Source organism: Somniosus microcephalus, chromosome 8 (genome assembly GCF_052327205.1).
Source record: "Somniosus microcephalus isolate GS21.2 chromosome 8, FLI_Smic_1.0, whole genome shotgun sequence".
Taxonomy (NCBI): Eukaryota; Metazoa; Chordata; class Chondrichthyes; order Squaliformes; family Somniosidae; genus Somniosus; species Somniosus microcephalus.
This window is the reverse complement of record NC_140994.1, coordinates 2,722,168-2,744,178: the sequence shown is the minus strand read 5'-3', so window position 1 is coordinate 2,744,178 and position 22,011 is coordinate 2,722,168. Positions and strand designations below refer to the sequence as shown.

The 22,011-nt window shown below is 52.4% G+C and overlaps 1 protein-coding gene across 3 annotated transcripts; it reads right to left on the bottom strand.

Moving 5' to 3' along the window:
• Positions 1–1,033: 1,033 nt before the first annotated feature.
• Positions 1,034–20,916, bottom strand: sfr1 (SWI5-dependent homologous recombination repair protein 1). Of its 3 annotated transcripts, none has more exons than XM_085994132.1 (4): positions 20,820–20,916; positions 19,034–19,159; positions 3,500–3,943; positions 1,034–1,345 (listed from the first exon to the last, which is right to left on the bottom strand). In XM_085994132.1, exons 2-4 carry the CDS (start codon positions 19,133–19,135, stop codon positions 1,157–1,159), a joined length of 735 nt encoding a protein of 244 aa, XP_085850258.1. In that variant the 5' UTR covers positions 19,136–19,159; positions 20,820–20,916; the 3' UTR covers positions 1,034–1,156. The 3 variants fall into 3 exon arrangements, with proteins under 3 accessions (XP_085850258.1, XP_085850259.1, XP_085850260.1); XM_085994133.1 differs by lacking the exon at positions 20,820–20,916 and adding an exon at positions 20,633–20,804; XM_085994134.1 differs by lacking the exon at positions 20,820–20,916 and adding an exon at positions 20,501–20,589.
• Positions 20,917–22,011: the final 1,095 nt, after the last annotated feature.

The window sequence follows — 22,011 nt, the reverse complement described above, 5'->3', positions numbered from 1 at the left end:
GGCTTGCTGCACCTGCACATTCACTTTCAGTGACTCATGTACAAGGACACCCAGGTCCCTTTAAGTATCTGCATTCCCCAATCTTTCACCATTTAGGAAATACTCTGCCTTTGTTTTTTTCTACCAAAGTGGATAACTTCACATTTATCCACATTATAATCCAGCTGCCATGTTCTCGCCCACTCACTGAGCCTGTCGAGATCTCCTTGAAACCTTTTCACATCCTCTTCGCAACTGACACCTAGCTTTGTGCTGTTGGATGGGACTGTAAGTGGTAACCTTTTATTGGGTTTGGCAGGAGCCTGCTACTTGCAGTGCTCGCTGCACATTCCAGGGGCTGCATGTAACTTGAATCCCAGGGTTGGGAGTTACAGAGCCAGCTGGACTGCTTGTGCCTCGCTGCGCTGTACCCGAGTAATCTTCTCCAGCTACGTGTCCCAGTCCACACCCACCGGCTCAGAATCACTGCTGCTCTCCCACACCCTTCACTCCACCACCGGACACTGATTTCTCCGTCACTGCACTCCTGTCTTTTGCCTTGCTACCTATCTCCCGCCAACAAAAGCCTCCTAAAAATCTATTTGTTTGCTCAATTCCTCCTTTGCTGCTCAGTGCCCACCTCCCCCTCTTGTAAAGTGCTCACGTGTTATTGGCTGAGATACACTACATGCTGTTAATTGTTCGAGCAAGCCTTGAATGCCCTGCTCCCTGAACAACAAAGTCAGTCCAGGGAGCAGGGCGAGAAAAAGGAACAAGCAAGGTGCCACCTTCTCCTCTCCCCACTGGCCAATTAAAGTAGCATCCGGGATGGCTGGAGAGAGGTCCATGGACCCACAGTGCTGTACCCTTCCCCAATAGAGAAAACACAGCAGCAACACGCAACTTCAGAAAAACTCAGTGCTGTACCCGTCCCCAATAGAGAAAACAGCAGCAACACGCAACTTCAGAAAAAAACTCAGTGCTGTACCCGTCCAATAGAGAAAACACAGCAGCAACACGCAACTTCAGAAAAAAACTAAGACACACAGTATAACCCAGTGGAGTGAAGTCTTTATAATAAAACAACATCCTGTGGCAGTGCAGGAAGCTACTGGCTGCAAGGTAAAGAAATGGCTTGTAGTGAACGAGGCTGCTGATTCTCAGGACAGGAGTGATCTCATGCATCCGTGAAGTCCTCCTCAAGCCTGTTGTAATGCAGGAGTCGATCCTCTACTGCCAGGCTGTCTATGAGCTGGGTCAGGGTGGGTTTGCAGTCAGTGGAAAGGGCCACTTGCAGTTCATACAGCAAGGTCTGGCTGCTTTTCCTCCATTTCTTTATCAGAGACCCCAGTTCTGCCAAGTTATTCTGAAAGAAACACCAAATGGGCATTATTGGTCAGTTATTGGGAATACACGTGGTCACCGGTTAGTATCAGTCGGGTACATGCTACGGCCCGAGATGTAACGGATAAGCGTTTGAAACATGTCCGAAGCACACGGCAGACTTCAACAACTCTAGATACGTGTAGAAGAGATTAGAGGAACGAGAGTAATTTCTCGGCCGTGTTCCTTCAGTTGGGAGTGTGCGATCAGGCACAGCACAGATACCATTTTCATCGACATCCTCCAGTCTTGCGGCTGGATCACAGTGAGGCCTGAAGGTACTGCACCAGGATTCAGATAATCCCCACCTTGTGTGCAGGTGCTAAATTTGACCCTCAATAGCATCCATTTTAAGTGTGTCTTCTCATTCGGACTTTACAAGACCTAAATCGGTCTTGATGCAGTATTGTGGCTGACCCCAACCCTGACTGTGCAGCACCATAAACACTTGTTTAAGGAGGTCTTACTCAACGGCCACTGTCCCCAGAAATCCTCAAACCCAGTGTTGGGCACCTCATCCAAGCAAAGGGATTTAAGTAACTTACAGCACATGGGAGACAACAGCTCAAGATCAAATTAATCTCTCGACAGCTCACACCAAAGGTTAGTCACCATTTCATCCCCAGTTAAACACGTTCCAACGCATCAGCAATTCAGACATGCATCACCCTCGGTATTTGATGATTGTGTCAGCCACAAGTGAAGGGCAGTAACAGCAGCAGGAGTGAGTAGCCTGGGTCTGACAAAAATAACGTGCGTTTAATGCAGCACCATGAATGGAGAAAATCGTCCCCAGGAGCTTCACAGAGGCACAAGGGAAAAATGGAGAGAGGCAGAGACTGGTATTGGTGACCAAAGGCTGGGTCACGAGGTGGGTTTTACAGTAAAAGTGAGGATAAGCTAAAGCGAATCCGGGGACACCGGGTGGGAGCACAGCAAAGCAGCCAGGACAGACAATGGAGGTTGTGCAGCACAGCGAGGCAAAAACCTTCTGCAGCCAGTATTTCAACAGCTGCAAATCTACACGACCAATGCAAACCAAATGTGCATATAATTACCGCAAAGGTGAGGTCACACTATTGGGGGGGAGGGGGTACACTCGATGCCCGGGGGGGGATACACTCGATGCCCAGGAAGGGGGGGGGGGGGGGGAAAGAGGGGGTACACTCAATGCCCAGGAAGGGGGGGGGGGGGATGGGGAACACTCGATGCCCAGGAAGGGGGGGAGGGAGAGGGATGGGGAGGGGGTACACTCGATGCCCAGGAAGGGGGGGGGGGGGGGGGGGGAGGGAAAGAGAGGGGAGGGGGTACACTCGATGCCGGGGGAGGGGAGGGGGTACACTCACACACACCCCAATGTGAGGGGTTTTTCTCACACCAGCCACCCTGTATAACGGTGGCAATCACTGCCAAGTGTGAGCACAATAACCGGACTGGGACTGGTAAACTCATGTCACTGCTAAACTCATGTCACTGCAGACCCTATATCCAGCTAAGAGATGACACTGTCATACACTGCAGTGTCTCAAACTGTGCATCGAGCCTGTTCACACACGGCGTGGGGAGGGGGGCCGCACCTCCGACCCTCCCGATCCGCAGGTGCCTGCGACCCCTTTGAATCGATACGAGGAGAGAAGGGCAGCCAAGAGCCAGGTTGTGAAGGAGACAGCTCAGTGGACCCTGAAGCTGGTATACATAGTACGAGAGTCAAAGGAAATGGCAGCACTGAAGGGGCCAGAAGAAACGGCAGGAAAACGCAAATAATGCAAAGGCCTGACCTGCTGAGTATTAACAGCATTTTCTGTTTTTATAACACAAATAAGGGTTTGGTAAGTGGCAACCCAGAACAGTAAAACCAAACCAGGGAGAGAGGGAAGAAAGAAACAGAATCTGGCATAACACAAGTCACCATCTCTGCTCCAACATACCATAAAATCCACCAAATAGTGTGAGAAATAAGAGTGTCTGGCTAGCAGAGGGTGCTCGCGTAGTCTCTGGGGAAATGAATCTAGTGGGAGCGTGAGTGCTGGGGTCAAGTTTAGTGGAGGCTCGGCCAAACATTGTATTAATGGAATTGTTGGGGTTTTCTCATGTGCAGCGTGATCTGGAAGCGATATTAAGCAGCGTTGCCACCAACCTTTGCCCTGTACATCTGAACCATTTTCAACCTGCGAAGAAGCTCCTCTTTCTTTCTCACTTCTCTCAGGAGTCGTGCCTTCTCCTCAAGTAGCTGCTGCTGTTCCAGACTCACGGTCAAAGGATGAGGCCTCAGGGACTTTGCAGGAGTCCGGATGTTCCATACGGCTGCACGGGATGGTCCCGGACTCTTCCCCTCCCCCACGGCGCCCGTCTCAGGCCGCTCATCCGCCGTCTTATTGCAACGGCTGTCAGTCCGTGTGCTCACCCCATCCCGAGAACAAGCTTCACCGGGGAGCTGGCTGTTACTAACGTCAGTGCCAGGGTCCGAACTTTCACCGCCTTCGCCCTGACTCTCGATCTTCAGCCGCTTTGGCACTATGAACGGAGAGTTAAAGGAGCGGCGCGCTTTCTTCAGCCGCTCTCGGAGACTGGCACTCATCGGCTGACAGAGAGAGGCAACAAAATTAATAGCTGGCAGCTTGGTTTGTAACCAGTTTGAGGCCGTACCTGTTGCTACACACCTGAGTGAATGTCCGCACACTGCATTGTCCCACTAAGTGTCAGCCGTGGCTCAGTGGGTAGCACTCTCGCTCCACAGACCTGAGCACAAAATCTAGGCTGGCACTCCCAGTGGAGTACTGAGGGAGCGCCGCACTGTCGGAGGGGCGGTACCGAGGGAGCGCCGGAGGGGCGGTGCCGAGGGAGCGCCGGAGGGGCGGTGCCGAGGGAGCGCCGGAGGGGCGGTGCCGAGGGAGCGCCGGAGGGGCGGCGCCGAGGGAGCGCCGGAGGGGCGGCGCCGAGGGAGCGCCGGAGGGGCGGCGCCGAGGGAGCGCCGGAGGGGCGGCGCCGAGGGAGCGCCGGAGGGGCGGTGCCGAGGGAGCGCCGGAGGGGCGGTGCCGAGGGAGCGCCGGAGGGGCGGTACCGAGGGAGCGCCGGAGGGGCGGTACCGAGGGAGCGCCGGAGGGGCGGTACCGAGGGAGCGCCGGAGGGGCGGTACCGAGGGAGCGCCGGAGGGGCGGTACCGAGGGAGCGCCGCACTGTCGGAGGGGCGGTACCGAGGGAGCGCCGCACTGTCGGAGGGGCGGTACCGAGGGAGCGCCGCACTGTCGGAGGGGCGGTACCGAGGGAGCGCCGCACTGTCGGAGGGGCGGTACCGAGGGAGCTCCGCACTGTCGGAGGGGCGGTACCGAGGGAGCGCCGCACTGTCGGAGGGGCGGTACCGAGGGAGCGCCGCACTGTCGGAGGGGCGGTACCGAGGGAGCTCCGCACTGTCGGAGGGGCGGTACCGAGGGAGCGCCGCACTGTCGGAGGGGCGGTACCGAGGGAGCGCCGCACTGTCGGAGGGGCGGTACCGAGGGAGCGCCGCACTGTCGGAGGGGCAGTACTGAGGGAGCGCTACACTGTCGGAGGGGCATAGAAACATAGAAGATAGGAGCAGGAGTAGGCCATTCGGCCCCTCGAGCCTGCTCCGCCATTCAATGAGATCATGGCTGATCATCCAAATTCAGTACCCTGTCCCTGCTTTCTCCCCATACACCTTGATCCCTTTAGCCTTGAGAAATATATCCAACTCCTTCTTGAATATATTTAATGAATTGGCCTCAACTGCCTTCTGTGGTGGAGAATTCCACAGGTTCACCACTCTCTGGGTGAAGAAATTCCTCCTCATCTCAGTCCTAAATGGCTTACCCCTTATCCTTAGGCTGTGACCCCTGGTTCTAGACTCCCCGACCATCGGGAACATCCTTCCTGCATCTAGTCTGTCTAGTCCTGTTAGAATTTTATAAGTTTCGATGAGATCCCCTCTCATTCTTCTAAACTCCAGCGAGTACAAGCCGAATCGACCCAATCTCTCCTGATACGTCATTCCTGCCATCCCAGGTATCAGCCTGGTGAATCTTCGCTGCACTCCTTCCATGGCAAGAACATCCTTCCTCAGATAAGGCGACCAAAACTGGACACAATACTCAAGATGTGGTCTCACCAAGGCCCTGTACAACTGCAGCAAGACATCCTTGTTCCTGTACTCAAACCCTCTCGCTACGAAGACTAGCATACCATTTGCTTTCTTAACCGCCTGCTGCACCTGCATGCTTACCTTCAGCGACTGGTGCACAAGGACATCCAGGTCGCGTTGCACTTCCCCTTCTCCCAATCTATTGCCATTCAGATAATAATCTGCCTTCCTGTTTTTGCTACCAAAGTGGATAACCTCACATTTATCCACGTTATATTGCATCTGCCATGCTTCTGCCCAATCACCCAACCTGTCCAAATCATCCTGGAGTTTCTCTGCATCCTCCTCACAGCACACACGCCCACCCAGCTTTGTGTCGTCTGCAAATTTGGAGATATTACATCTAGTTCCCTTGTCTAGATCATTAATATATATTGTGAATAGCTGGGGTCCAAGGACCGATCCCTGCGGTACCCCACTAATCACTGCCTGCCACTTGGAAAAAGACCCGTTTATTCCAACTCTTTGCTTTCTGCCTGCCAATCAGTTCTCTATCCAAGTCAGTACCTTGCCCCCAATCCCATGTGCCTTAACTTTACACGCTATTCTCTTATGCAGGACCTTATCGAAAGCCTTCTGAAAGTCCAAATACACCACAGCCACTGGTTCTCCCTTATCTATTTTACCAGTTACATCCTCAAAAAATTCCAGATTAGTCAAGCACGATTTACCCTTTGTAAATCCATGTTGACTTTGTCCGATCCTGTCACTGTTTTCCAAGTGCTCTGCTATTACATCTTTTATAATGGACTCTAGCATTTTCCCCACTACCGATGTCAGGCTTACCGGTCTGTAATTCCCCGTTTTCTCTCTACCACCTTTTTTGAATAGTGGGGTAACATTAGGTACCCTCCAATCCATGGGTACTGTTCCAACATTTGATGGAATCTGGAAGATGATCAGCAATGCATCTACTATTTCTAGGGCCACTTCCTTAAGTACCCTAGGATGTAGATTATCAGGCCCTGGGGATTTATCGGCCTTCAATCCCATCAATTTCCTTAACACCATTTCCCTACCAATACTGATTTCTTTCAGTTCATCCCTTTCATCGGTCCCTATGTTCCCCGACATCTCTGGGAGGTTATTTGTGTCCTTCTTTGTGAAGACAGAACCAAAATATATATTTAATTGGTCTGCCATTTCTTTGTTCCCCATTATAAATTCCCCTGATTCTGACTGCAAGGGACCTACGCTTGACTTCACCAATCTTTTTCTCTTCACATATCTATAAAAGCTTTTACAGTCAGTTTTTATGTTCTCTGCAAGCTTACTCTCATATTCTATTTCCCCTTTCTTAATTAATCCCTTTGTCCTCCTTTGTTGAATCCTAAACTGCTCCCAATCCTCAGGTTTACTGCTTTTTCTGGCCATTTTATATGTCCTCTCCTTGGATCTTATGCTATCCCTAATTTCCCTTGTTAGCCACGGTTGAGTCACATTTTTTGTTTTATTTTTATGCCAAACTGGGATGAACAAATTCTGTAGTTCATCCAAGCGGTCTTTGAATGTTTGCCATTGCCTATCAACCGTCAACCCTTTGAGTGACATTCCCCAATCAATCCTACCCAACGTGCGCCTCAGACCATCGTAGTTTCCTTTATTTAAATTCAGGACCCTAGTCTCTGCGTCAACAACTTCATTCTCCATCTTAATGAAGAATTCTATCATATTATGATCGCTCCGACCCAAGGGGCCTCGTACAACAAGAGTGTTCATTAATCCTTTCTCGTTGCATAATACCCAGTCTAAGATGGCCTGATCTCTGGTTGGTTCCTCGACATATTGGTCCAGGAAACCATCCCGTAAACACTCCAGGAATTCCTCCTCCACAATATTGTTACTAATTTGGTTAGCCCAATTTATATGTAGATTAAAGTCACCCATGACTGCTGTGCCCTGATGGCACGCTTCTCTAATTTCCCTTTTAATGCCATCCCCAACCTCTGCATTACTGTTTGGAGGTCTATATACCACTCCCACTAACGTTTTCTGCCCCTTGGTATTTCTCAGTTCTACCCATACAGATTCCACATCGTCAGAGCTAATATCCTTCCTTACAATTGTGTTAATCCCTTCTTTAACCAGTAATGCTACCCCACCTCCCTTTCCTTTTTGCCTATCTTTCCTGAATATTGAATACCCCTGGATGTTGAGGTCCCAGCCTTGGCCACCCTGGAGCCATGTTTCCATAATCCCAATCAAATCACAATCGTTCACCTCTATTTGCGCAGCTAATTCATCCACCTTATTATGAATGCTCCTCGCATTAAGACACAAAGCCTTCAGGCTTGTTTTTTTAACGCTCTTAGACCTATTAGAATTATTATTTACTGTGGCCATGTTTGATTTAAACTGTTGATTTCTCTGACTGCCACTTTTGTTTTTCTCCTTCCTATCTTTTTCTTTTATCCTTGCTTCCCTTTCCTCTGTCCCTCTGCTCAAGTTCCCAACCCCCTGCCATTTTAGTTTAGTATAAACATATAAATTGGGCTAACCAAATTAGTAACAATATTGTGGAGGAATTATTCCTGGAGTGTTTACGGGATGGTTTCTTGGACCAATATGTCGAGGAACCAACCAGAGCTCTGGGGCCGCGCCGAGGGAGCGTCGCACTGTCGGAGGGGCCGCGCCGAGGGAGCGCCGGAGGGGCGGCACCGAGGGAGCGCCGGAGGGGCGGCACCGAGGGAGCGCCGGAGGGGCGGCACCGAGGGAGCGCCGGAGGGGCGGCACCGAGGGAGCGCCGGAGGGGCGGCACCGAGGGAGCGCCGGAGGGGCGGCACCGAGGGAGCGCCGGAGGGGCGGCACCGAGGGAGCGCCGGAGGGGCGGCACCGAGGGAGCGCCGGAGGGGCGGCACCGAGGGAGCGCCGGAACCGAGGGAGCGCCGGAGGGGCGGCACCGAGGGAGCGCCGGAGGGGCGGCACCGAGGGAGCGCCGGAGGGGCGGCACCGAGGGAGCGCCGGAGGGGCGGCACCGAGGGAGCGCCGGAGGGGCGGCACCGAGGGAGCGCCGGAGGGGCGGTACCGAGGGAGCGCCGGAGGGGCGGTACCGAGGGAGCGCCGGAGGGGCGGTACCGAGGGAGCGCCGGAGGGGCGGTACCGAGGGAGCGCCGGAGGGGCGGTACCGAGGGAGCGCCGGAGGGGCGGTACCGAGGGAGCGCCGGAGGGGCGGTACCGAGGGAGCGCCGGAGGGGCGGTACCGAGGGAGCGCCGGAGGGGCGGTACCGAGGGAGCGCCGGAGGGGCGGTACCGAGGGAGCGCCGGAGGGGCGGTACCGAGGGAGCGCCGGAGGGGCGGTACCGAGGGAGCGCCGCACTGTCGGAGGGGCGGTACCGAGGGAGCGCCGCACTGTCGGAGGGGCGGTACCGAGGGAGCGCCGCACTGTCGGAGGGGCGGTACCGAGGGAGCGCCGCACTGTCGGAGGGGCGGTACCGAGGGAGCTCCGCACTGTCGGAGGGGCGGTACCGAGGGAGCGCCGCACTGTCGGAGGGGCACAGAAACATAGAAGATAGGAGCAGGAGTAGGCCATTCGGCCCCTCGAGCCTGCTCCGCCATTCAATGAGATCATGGCTGATCATCCAAATTCAGTACCCTGTCCCTGCTTTCTCCCCATACACCTTGATCCCTTTAGCCTTGAGAAATATATCCAACTCCTTCTTGAATATATTTAATGAATTGGCCTCAACTGCCTTCTGTGGTGGAGAATTCCACAGGTTCACCACTCTCTGGGTGAAGAAATTCCTCCTAATCTCTGTCCTAAATGGCTTACCCCTTATCCTTAGACTGTGACCCCTGGTTCTAGACTCCCCGACCATCGGGAACATCCTTCCTGCATCTAGTCTGTCTAGTCCTGTTAGAATTTTATAAGTTTCGATGAGATCCCCTCTCATTCTTCTAAACTCCAGCGAGTACAAGCCGAATCGACCCAATCTCTCCTGATACGTCATTCCTGCCATCCCAGGTATCAGCCTGGTGAATCTTCGCTGCACTCCTTCCATGGCAAGAACATCCTTCCTCAGATAAGGCGACCAAAACTGGACACAATACTCAAGATGTGGTCTCACCAAGGCCCTGTACAACTGCAGCAAGACATCCTTGTTCCTGTACTCAAACCCTCTCGCTACGAAGACTAGCATACCATTTGCTTTCTTAACCGCCTGCTGCACCTGCATGCTTACCTTCAGCGACTGGTGCACAAGGACATCCAGGTCGCGTTGCACTTCCCCTTCTCCCAATCTATTGCCATTCAGATAATAATCTGCCTTCCTGTTTTTGCTACCAAAGTGGATAACCTCACATTTATCCACGTTATATTGCATCTGCCATGCTTCTGCCCAATCACCCAACCTGTCCAAATCATCCTGGAGTTTCTCTGCATCCTCCTCACAGCACACACGCCCACCCAGCTTTGTGTCGTCTGCAAATTTGGAGATATTACATCTAGTTCCCTTGTCTAGATCATTAATATATATTGTGAATAGCTGGGGTCCAAGGACCGATCCCTGCGGTACCCCACTAATCACTGCCTGCCACTTGGAAAAAGACCCGTTTATTCCAACTCTTTGCTTTCTGCCTGCCAATCAGTTCTCTATCCAAGTCAGTACCTTGCCCCCAATCCCATGTGCCTTAACTTTACACGCTATTCTCTTATGCAGGACCTTATCGAAAGCCTTCTGAAAGTCCAAATACACCACAGCCACTGGTTCTCCCTTATCTATTTTACCAGTTACATCCTCAAAAAATTCCAGATTAGTCAAGCACGATTTACCCTTTGTAAATCCATGTTGACTTTGTCCGATCCTGTCACTGTTTTCCAAGTGCTCTGCTATTACATCTTTTATAATGGACTCTAGCATTTTCCCCACTACCGATGTCAGGCTTACCGGTCTGTAATTCCCCGTTTTCTCTCTACCACCTTTTTTGAATAGTGGGGTAACATTAGGTACCCTCCAATCCATGGGTACTGTTCCAACATTTGATGGAATCTGGAAGATGATCAGCAATGCATCTACTATTTCTAGGGCCACTTCCTTAAGTACCCTAGGATGTAGATTATCAGGCCCTGGGGATTTATCGGCCTTCAATCCCATCAATTTCCTTAACACCATTTCCCTACCAATACTGATTTCTTTCAGTTCATCCCTTTCATCGGTCCCTATGTTCCCCGACATCTCTGGGAGGTTATTTGTGTCCTTCTTTGTGAAGACAGAACCAAAATATATATTTAATTGGTCTGCCATTTCTTTGTTCCCCATTATAAATTCCCCTGATTCTGACTGCAAGGGACCTACGCTTGACTTCACCAATCTTTTTCTCTTCACATATCTATAAAAGCTTTTACAGTCAGTTTTTATGTTCTCTGCAAGCTTACTCTCATATTCTATTTCCCCTTTCTTAATTAATCCCTTTGTCCTCCTTTGTTGAATCCTAAACTGCTCCCAATCCTCAGGTTTACTGCTTTTTCTGGCCATTTTATATGTCCTCTCCTTGGATCTTATGCTATCCCTAATTTCCCTTGTTAGCCACGGTTGAGTCACATTTTTTGTTTTATTTTTATGCCAAACTGGGATGAACAAATTCTGTAGTTCATCCAAGCGGTCTTTGAATGTTTGCCATTGCCTATCAACCGTCAACCCTTTGAGTGACATTCCCCAATCAATCCTACCCAACGTGCGCCTCAGACCATCGTAGTTTCCTTTATTTAAATTCAGGACCCTAGTCTCTGCGTCAACAACTTCATTCTCCATCTTAATGAAGAATTCTATCATATTATGATCGCTCCGACCCAAGGGGCCTCGTACAACAAGAGTGTTCATTAATCCTTTCTCGTTGCATAATACCCAGTCTAAGATGGCCTGATCTCTGGTTGGTTCCTCGACATATTGGTCCAGGAAACCATCCCGTAAACACTCCAGGAATTCCTCCTCCACAATATTGTTACTAATTTGGTTAGCCCAATTTATATGTAGATTAAAGTCACCCATGACTGCTGTGCCCTGATGGCACGCTTCTCTAATTTCCCTTTTAATGCCATCCCCAACCTCTGCATTACTGTTTGGAGGTCTATATACCACTCCCACTAACGTTTTCTGCCCCTTGGTATTTCTCAGTTCTACCCATACAGATTCCACATCGTCAGAGCTAATATCCTTCCTTACAATTGTGTTAATCCCTTCTTTAACCAGTAATGCTACCCCACCTCCCTTTCCTTTTTGCCTATCTTTCCTGAATATTGAATACCCCTGGATGTTGAGGTCCCAGCCTTGGCCACCCTGGAGCCATGTTTCCATAATCCCAATCAAATCACAATCGTTCACCTCTATTTGCGCAGCTAATTCATCCACCTTATTATGAATGCTCCTCGCATTAAGACACAAAGCCTTCAGGCTTGTTTTTTTAACGCTCTTAGACCTATTAGAATTATTATTTACTGTGGCCATGTTTGATTTAAACTGTTGATTTCTCTGACTGCCACTTTTGTTTTTCTCCTTCCTATCTTTTTCTTTTATCCTTGCTTCCCTTTCCTCTGTCCCTCTGCTCAAGTTCCCAACCCCCTGCCATTTTAGTTTAGTATAAACATATAAATTGGGCTAACCAAATTAGTAACAATATTGTGGAGGAATTATTCCTGGAGTGTTTACGGGATGGTTTCTTGGACCAATATGTCGAGGAACCAACCAGAGCTCTGGGGCCGCGCCGAGGGAGCGCCGCACTGTCGGAGGGGCCGCGCCGAGGGAGCGCCGGAGGGGCGGCACCGAGGGAGCGCCGGAGGGGCGGCACCGAGGGAGCGCCGGAGGGGCGGCACCGAGGGAGCGCCGGAGGGGCGGCACCGAGGGAGCGCCGGCACCGAGGGAGCGCCGGAGGGGCGGCACCGAGGGAGCGCCGGCACCGAGGGAGCGCCGGAGGGGCGGCACCGAGGGAGCGCCGGAGGGGCGGCACCGAGGGAGCGCCGGAGGGGCGGCACCGAGGGAGCGCCGGAGGGGCGGCACCGAGGGAGCGCCGGAGGGGCGGCACCGAGGGAGCGCCGGAGGGGCGGCACCGAGGGAGCGCCGGAGGGGCGGCACCGAGGGAGCGCCGGAGGGGCGGCACCGAGGGAGCGCCGGAGGGGCGGCACCGAGGGAGCGCCGGAGGGGCGGCACCGAGGGAGCGCCGGAGGGGCGGCACCGAGGGAGCGCCGGAGGGGCGGCACCGAGGGAGCGCCGGAGGGGCGGCACCGAGGGAGCGCCGGAGGGGCGGCACCGAGGGAGCGCCGGAGGGGCGGCACCGAGGGAGCGCCGGAGGGGCGGCACCGAGGGAGCGCCGGAGGGGCGGCACCGAGGGAGCGCCGGAGGGGCGGCACCGAGGGAGCGCCGGAGGGGCGGCACCGAGGGAGCGCCGGAGGGGCGGCACCGAGGGAGCGCCGGAGGGGCGGTACCGAGGGAGCGCCGGAGGGGCGGTACCGAGGGAGCGCCGGAGGGGCGGTACCGAGGGAGCGCCGGAGGGGCGGTACCGAGGGAGCGCCGGAGGGGCGGTACCGAGGGAGCGCCGGAGGGGCGGTACCGAGGGAGCGCCGGAGGGGCGGTACCGAGGGAGCGCCGCACTGTCGGAGGGGCGGTACCGAGGGAGCGCCGCACTGTCGGAGGGGCGGTACCGAGGGAGCGCCGCACTGTCGGAGGGGCGGTACCGAGGGAGCTCCGCACTGTCGGAGGGGCGGTACCGAGGGAGCGCCGCACTGTCGGAGGGGCACAGAAACATAGAAGATAGGAGCAGGAGTAGGCCATTCGGCCCCTCGAGCCTGCTCCGCCATTCAATGAGATCATGGCTGATCATCCAAATTCAGTACCCTGTCCCTGCTTTCTCCCCATACACCTTGATCCCTTTAGCCTTGAGAAATATATCCAACTCCTTCTTGAATATATTTAATGAATTGGCCTCAACTGCCTTCTGTGGTGGAGAATTCCACAGGTTCACCACTCTCTGGGTGAAGAAATTCCTCCTAATCTCTGTCCTAAATGGCTTACCCCTTATCCTTAGACTGTGACCCCTGGTTCTAGACTCCCCGACCATCGGGAACATCCTTCCTGCATCTAGTCTGTCTAGTCCTGTTAGAATTTTATAAGTTTCGATGAGATCCCCTCTCATTCTTCTAAACTCCAGCGAGTACAAGCCGAATCGACCCAATCTCTCCTGATACGTCATTCCTGCCATCCCAGGTATCAGCCTGGTGAATCTTCGCTGCACTCCTTCCATGGCAAGAACATCCTTCCTCAGATAAGGCGACCAAAACTGGACACAATACTCAAGATGTGGTCTCACCAAGGCCCTGTACAACTGCAGCAAGACATCCTTGTTCCTGTACTCAAACCCTCTCGCTACGAAGACTAGCATACCATTTGCTTTCTTAACCGCCTGCTGCACCTGCATGCTTACCTTCAGCGACTGGTGCACAAGGACATCCAGGTCGCGTTGCACTTCCCCTTCTCCCAATCTATTGCCATTCAGATAATAATCTGCCTTCCTGTTTTTGCTACCAAAGTGGATAACCTCACATTTATCCACGTTATATTGCATCTGCCATGCTTCTGCCCAATCACCCAACCTGTCCAAATCATCCTGGAGTTTCTCTGCATCCTCCTCACAGCACACACGCCCACCCAGCTTTGTGTCGTCTGCAAATTTGGAGATATTACATCTAGTTCCCTTGTCTAGATCATTAATATATATTGTGAATAGCTGGGGTCCAAGGACCGATCCCTGCGGTACCCCACTAATCACTGCCTGCCACTTGGAAAAAGACCCGTTTATTCCAACTCTTTGCTTTCTGCCTGCCAATCAGTTCTCTATCCAAGTCAGTACCTTGCCCCCAATCCCATGTGCCTTAACTTTACACGCTATTCTCTTATGCAGGACCTTATCGAAAGCCTTCTGAAAGTCCAAATACACCACAGCCACTGGTTCTCCCTTATCTATTTTACCAGTTACATCCTCAAAAAATTCCAGATTAGTCAAGCACGATTTACCCTTTGTAAATCCATGTTGACTTTGTCCGATCCTGTCACTGTTTTCCAAGTGCTCTGCTATTACATCTTTTATAATGGACTCTAGCATTTTCCCCACTACCGATGTCAGGCTTACCGGTCTGTAATTCCCCGTTTTCTCTCTACCACCTTTTTTGAATAGTGGGGTAACATTAGGTACCCTCCAATCCATGGGTACTGTTCCAACATTTGATGGAATCTGGAAGATGATCAGCAATGCATCTACTATTTCTAGGGCCACTTCCTTAAGTACCCTAGGATGTAGATTATCAGGCCCTGGGGATTTATCGGCCTTCAATCCCATCAATTTCCTTAACACCATTTCCCTACCAATACTGATTTCTTTCAGTTCATCCCTTTCATCGGTCCCTATGTTCCCCGACATCTCTGGGAGGTTATTTGTGTCCTTCTTTGTGAAGACAGAACCAAAATATATATTTAATTGGTCTGCCATTTCTTTGTTCCCCATTATAAATTCCCCTGATTCTGACTGCAAGGGACCTACGCTTGACTTCACCAATCTTTTTCTCTTCACATATCTATAAAAGCTTTTACAGTCAGTTTTTATGTTCTCTGCAAGCTTACTCTCATATTCTATTTCCCCTTTCTTAATTAATCCCTTTGTCCTCCTTTGTTGAATCCTAAACTGCTCCCAATCCTCAGGTTTACTGCTTTTTCTGGCCATTTTATATGTCCTCTCCTTGGATCTTATGCTATCCCTAATTTCCCTTGTTAGCCACGGTTGAGTCACATTTTTTGTTTTATTTTTATGCCAAACTGGGATGAACAAATTCTGTAGTTCATCCAAGCGGTCTTTGAATGTTTGCCATTGCCTATCAACCGTCAACCCTTTGAGTGACATTCCCCAATCAATCCTACCCAACGTGCGCCTCAGACCATCGTAGTTTCCTTTATTTAAATTCAGGACCCTAGTCTCTGCGTCAACAACTTCATTCTCCATCTTAATGAAGAATTCTATCATATTATGATCGCTCCGACCCAAGGGGCCTCGTACAACAAGAGTGTTCATTAATCCTTTCTCGTTGCATAATACCCAGTCTAAGATGGCCTGATCTCTGGTTGGTTCCTCGACATATTGGTCCAGGAAACCATCCCGTAAACACTCCAGGAATTCCTCCTCCACAATATTGTTACTAATTTGGTTAGCCCAATTTATATGTAGATTAAAGTCACCCATGACTGCTGTGCCCTGATGGCACGCTTCTCTAATTTCCCTTTTAATGCCATCCCCAACCTCTGCATTACTGTTTGGAGGTCTATATACCACTCCCACTAACGTTTTCTGCCCCTTGGTATTTCTCAGTTCTACCCATACAGATTCCACATCGTCAGAGCTAATATCCTTCCTTACAATTGTGTTAATCCCTTCTTTAACCAGTAATGCTACCCCACCTCCCTTTCCTTTTTGCCTATCTTTCCTGAATATTGAATACCCCTGGATGTTGAGGTCCCAGCCTTGGCCACCCTGGAGCCATGTTTCCATAATCCCAATCAAATCACAATCGTTCACCTCTATTTGCGCAGCTAATTCATCCACCTTATTATGAATGCTCCTCGCATTAAGACACAAAGCCTTCAGGCTTGTTTTTTTAACGCTCTTAGACCTATTAGAATTATTATTTACTGTGGCCATGTTTGATTTAAACTGTTGATTTCTCTGACTGCCACTTTTGTTTTTCTCCTTCCTATCTTTTTCTTTTATCCTTGCTTCCCTTTCCTCTGTCCCTCTGCTCAAGTTCCCAACCCCCTGCCATTTTAGTTTAGTATAAACATATAAATTGGGCTAACCAAATTAGTAACAATATTGTGGAGGAATTATTCCTGGAGTGTTTACGGGATGGTTTCTTGGACCAATATGTCGAGGAACCAACCAGAGCTCTGGGGCCGCGCCGAGGGAGCGCCGCACTGTCGGAGGGGCCGCGCCGAGGGAGCGCCGCACTGTCGGAGGGGCCGCGCCGAGGGAGCGCCGCACTGTCGGAGGGGCCGCGCCGAGGGAGCGCCGCACTGTCGGAGGGGCCGCGCCGAGGGAGCGCCGCACTGTCGGAGGGGCCGCGCCGAGGGAGCGCCGCACTGTCGGAGGGGCCGCGCCGAGGGAGCGCCGCACTGTCGGAGGGGCCGCGCCGAGGGAGCGCCGCACTGTCGGAGGGGCCGCGCCGAGGGAGCGCCGCACTGTCGGAGGGGCCGCGCCGAGGGAGCGCCGCACTGTCGGAGGGGCCGCGCCGAGGGAGCGCCGCACTGTCGGAGGGGCCGCGCCGAGGGAGCGCCGCACTGTCGGAGGGGCCGCGCCGAGGGAGCGCCGCACTGTCGGAGGGGCCGCGCCGAGGGAGCGCCGCACTGTCGGAGGGGCCGCGCCGAGGGAGCGCCGCACTGTCGGAGGGGCCGCGCCGAGGGAGCGCCGCACTGTCGGAGGGGCCGCGCCGAGGGAGCGCCGCACTGTCGGAGGGGCCGCGCCGAGGGAGCGCCGCACTGTCGGAGGGGCCGCGCCGAGGGAGCGCCGCACTGTCGGAGGGGCCGCGCCGAGGGAGCGCCGCACTGTCGGAGGGGCCGCGCCGAGGGAGCGCCGCACTGTCGGAGGGGCCGCGCCGAGGGAGCGCCGCACTGTCGGAGGGGCCGCGCCGAGGGAGCGCCGCACTGTCGGAGGGGCCGCGCCGAGGGAGCGCCGCACTGTCGGAGGGGCCGCGCCGAGGGAGCGCCGCACTGTCGGAGGGGCCGCGCCGAGGGAGCGCCGCACTGTCGGAGGGGCCGCGCCGAGGGAGCGCCGCACTGTCGGAGGGGCAGCGCTGAGGGAGTGTGCACTGTCGGAGGTACTGTCGTTCAGATGAGATCTTAAACCGAGGCCCCATCTGTCCTCTCAGGTGGATGTAAAGGTCCTATGTCACTATTCGAAGAAGGGCAGGGGAGTTCTCCCCGGTGTCCTGGGGCCAATATTTATCCCTCAACCAACATCACTAAAACAGATTATCTGGTCATTATCTCAATGGTGTACGTGGGATCTTGTGCCGTGTTTCCTACATTACAACAGTGACTACACTTCAAAAGTATTTAATTGGCTGTGAATCGCTTTGGGACATCTTGAGGTTGTGAAAAGCTCTGTAGAAATGTAATTTCTTTCCTTAAATTTCTGCATCATATATATAAGTTCATGCCTAAAATTACCCATATGGCAGGGCCAAACTTTTAGGTATGTTTTTGCGGGGAGTCGTCTTCTTAGGCACTAACACTTGTGGGTAGAAGAAAGCAAATAAAATGGAGGGCAACTCACCATGCAGCATCCCACACCATCTGATGACCAGGAGGAGCGCTGGGCAAGACCGAGAACCCGATCACTCGCAGCTGCAGCACGATGCAATGAGACTGGCACTAAGCCTCATTCCCTGTGCTACATGTGGCTGTGTTAGACTTGCAAACATTGGAACCCCTCCTACTTGCTCGCTGAGAATTTTTTAATATATATTCGTTCACGGGATGTGGGCGTCGCTGGCAAGGCCAGCATTTATTGCCCATCCCTAATTGCCCTTGAGAAGGTGGTGGTGAGCCGCCTTCTTGAACTGTTGCAGTCCGTGTGGTGAAGGTACTCCCACAGTGCTGTTAGAGGGGGAGTTTCAAGATTTTGACCCAGCGACGATGAAGGATCGGCGATATACTTTTAAGTCAGGATGATGTGTGACTTGGAGGGGAACTTTGAGGTGGTGGTGTTCCCGTGCGCCTGCTGCCCTTGTCCTTCTAAGTGGAAGAGGTCGCGGGTTTGGGAGGTGCTGCCGAAGAAGCCTTGGCGAGTTGCTGCAGTGCATCTTGTAGATGGTACACACTGCAGCCACGGTACGCCAGTGGTGGAGGGAGTGAATGTTTAAGGTGGTGGATGGGGTGCCAATCAAGCGGGCTGCTTTGCCCTGGATGGTGTCGAGCTTCTTGAGTGTTGTTGGAGCTGCACTCATCCAGGCAAGTGGAGAGTATTCCATCACACTCCTTACTTGTGTCTTGTAGATGGTAGAAAGGCTTTGGGGAGTCGGGAGGTGAGACACTCGCCGCAGAATACCCAGCCTCTGACCTGCTCTTGTTGCCACAGTATTTATGTGGCTGGTCCAGTTAAGTTTCTGGTCAATGGTGACCCCCCCAGGATGTTGATGGTGGGGGATTCGGTGATGGTAATGCCATTGAATATCAAGGGGCGGTGGTTAGACTCTCGCTTGTTGGAGATAGTCATTGCCTGGCACTTGTGTGGTGCGAATGTTACCTGCCACTTATCAGCCCAAGCCTGAATGTCGTCCAGGTCTTGTTGCATGCGGGCATGGACTGCTTCATTATCTGAGGAGTTGTGAATGGCGCTGAACACTGGGCAGTCATCAGCGAACAACCCTATTTCTGACCTTATGTTGGAGTGGAGGTCATTGATGAAGCAGCTGAAGATGGTTGGGCCCAGGACTGCCGAGGCACTCCTTCAGTTTGACTAGAGAATATTTCACAGTGCTGGACTCACCGTTCTCGCTGCCGTGTTTCTGTGAGCTAGGGTCTGAACACCTGACTCCAATTGTTCTGCCGCCGAAGACCCACAAGGGGAACTGAAGTTCACACTCTCCATTCTTGCACGCTGGTCCTCTGCGATCTAACAGCACAAATCAGGTAAATGGAGCACTTATTTGTAACAGAAAATAGTCACCTTCCCACCCAGCCTTTTGTCTGAATCTTTTCTTTCTACATACTGTTGTTGTTACTGCCAGGACTGGAACATTGACCATTTCGGGCACCCAATGTCAGCATCAAGCACTGCCAGGTCAGCTACAACACAGTAGATGAGAGTAAAGCTCCCTCTACACTGCTGCAACATCCCAACCTTAAAGGAGCGCTCCAGAACTGCACTAGTGTGACAGTGGTGACACCAAGGGGGGGGGGGGGCAGCTAACACTGAGGAAAATGCAACATAATACAAGAAGGCATTAGAAAACTTGCACACTGGACAGTTAAGTGGCAAATGAACTTTAACATAGATAAAATGTGAGGTGATGCACTTTGGTAGGAGAAACTGAAACATCATCTACACCTTAAAAAATAAGAAGCTGAATGGGGTAGAAGAGCAAAGGTGATACCAAACTGGGTGGTACAGGTGAACAAATCATTAAAAGCAGCATCACAGGTCAGAAAAGCAATTAAAATGCTAACAAAGCTGGGATTTATTTCATGGGGTATAGAATTGAAAAGTAGTGAAGGTATGTTATGTTAAACTTGTATAGGACCCTGGTCAGGCCGCACTTGCTGGACTGGGCACAGTTCTGGTGTCCATACTATAAAAAGGCCTTAGAATCACTGGAGAAAGTGCAAAGATTCACAAGGATGGTACCAGAACTAAGAGATTACAGCGATCAGGAAAGATTGAACAGGTTGGGCTTTTTGCTTTAGAAAGGGGAAGACTTAGAGGAGACCTGATGGAAGTTTTTAAAATTGTGTTTGGATTGGACAGGGTAGATGTGGAGAGAATCTAAAACTAGGGACCATCAATACAAGATAGTCATAATAAATCCAATAGTGAAATAAGATGACATTTCTTTACTCAGAGAGTGGTTAGAATGTGGAACTCGCTACCACAGGGAGTGGTTGAGGCAAATAACTTAGATGCTTTCAAAAGGAAACTAGAGGAGTACATGAGAGTAAAGGGAATATTAAGATATGCTAGGCTGAGCGGAGTTGGATGGAATGGGAGGAGGCTCGGAGTATAAACAGCAGCACAGGCTGGTCGGGCGGAATGGCCGGTTTCTGTGCTCTATATTCTGTGTCATTTCCCCACTGGCTCCAACATGCCCCGGGGCCCCGGAGCGGGACTGCCCATTGAGCGCCACACCAGGAGTTGTGGGCTGCGGAGGGAAGCCCGAGCCCTGGCCCCGTGAGGAGCCGCTCCATGGATCCGCAGCACCTGGGGAACAACAACAACAATCCGTTAATGCAAACACACCCGGGCCGGCAGCTGGTCAACCGGGGCTGGAATCAACCTCAGTCCCCGGAGGTGAAGGTTGTGACCCCGCCCTCTCCGGCCGGCCTGGCCTGGCCTGGCCTGGCCATTCCCAGGGATGGACACTGAAGTCACCTTTCTCCAAAGTGACCGGATGCCGCTGCGGTGGGTCAGCAATGTCCGCACCGCGGGCGGGCAGCTCGCCGCCGGGAGAACCCGAGCCCGTCATTTACTTGGTGCAGTCAGGACTGGAAAACCTGAGGTAAATAAATCAACTCATTCGGTAATAAATGGTGGGCCGGTTTCCCGCGCGGACACTCACCGCTCCCGCCAACCGCCGCCTCGCACTGCGTCTGTGCCGCTCGGCCGCGCGCTGCTTGCTGGGAGTTGTAGTCCCCGGGCGGGCGCATGCGCATCAATGCTGCTGCTGAATGAGGCAGAGTGGGACCAGAGCATTTATATAGCGCCTTTCACAACCTCCCCAGCTCTGCCTTTTGAAGAATCTTTACTATTGTTATGCGGGAAGCTGTGAGCACAGCAAGATCCCACAAACAGCCATGAGACAAGTCACCAGTTACTGCTCTTAGAGTTATACAGCACAGAAAGAGGCCCTTCGGCCCATCGTGTCTGTGCCGGCCATCAAGCCCTGTCTATTCTAATCCCATTTTCTAGCATTTGGTCTGTAGCCTTGTATGCTATGTCATTTCAAGTGCTCATCAAATGCTTCTTGAATGTTGTGAGGGTTCCTGCCTCGACCACCCTTTCAGGCAGTGAGTTCCAGATTCCAACCACCCTCTGGGTGAAAAAGTTCTTCCTCAAATCCCCTCTAAACCCCCTGCCCCTTACCTTGAAACTATACCCCCTTGTTATTGACCCCTCTACTAAGGGGAAAAGTTCCTTTCTATCTACCCTATCTATGTCCCTCATAATTTTGTACACCTCAATCAGGTCCCCCCTCAGCCTTCTCTGCTCCAAGGAAAACAACCCCAGCCTGTCCAGTCTCTCTTCATAGCTGAAGCGCTCCATCCCAGGTAACATCCTGGTGAATCTCCTCTGCACCCTCTCCAAAGCAATCACATCCTTCCTATAGTGTGGCAACCAGAACTGCATGCAGCATTCCAGCTGTGGCCTAACCAGCATTTTGTACAGCTCCATCATAACCTCCCTGCTCTTATATTCTATGCCTCGGCTAATGAAGGCAAGTATCCCACATGCCTTTTTAACCACCTTATCCACCTGTTCTGCTGCCTTCAGGGATCTATGTACATGCACACCAAGGTCCCTCTGATCCTCTGTCTTTCCTAGGGTCTTACCATTCATTGTGTATTCCCTTGCCTTGTTAGTCCCTCCAAAATGCATCACCTCACACTTTTCAGGGTTAAATTCCATTTGCCACTGTTCCGCCCATCTGACCAACCCATCTATATTGTCCTGCAGACTGAGGCTACCCTCCTCGCTATTTACCACCCCACCAATTTTCGTGTCATCTGCGAACTTACTGATCATACCTTTTA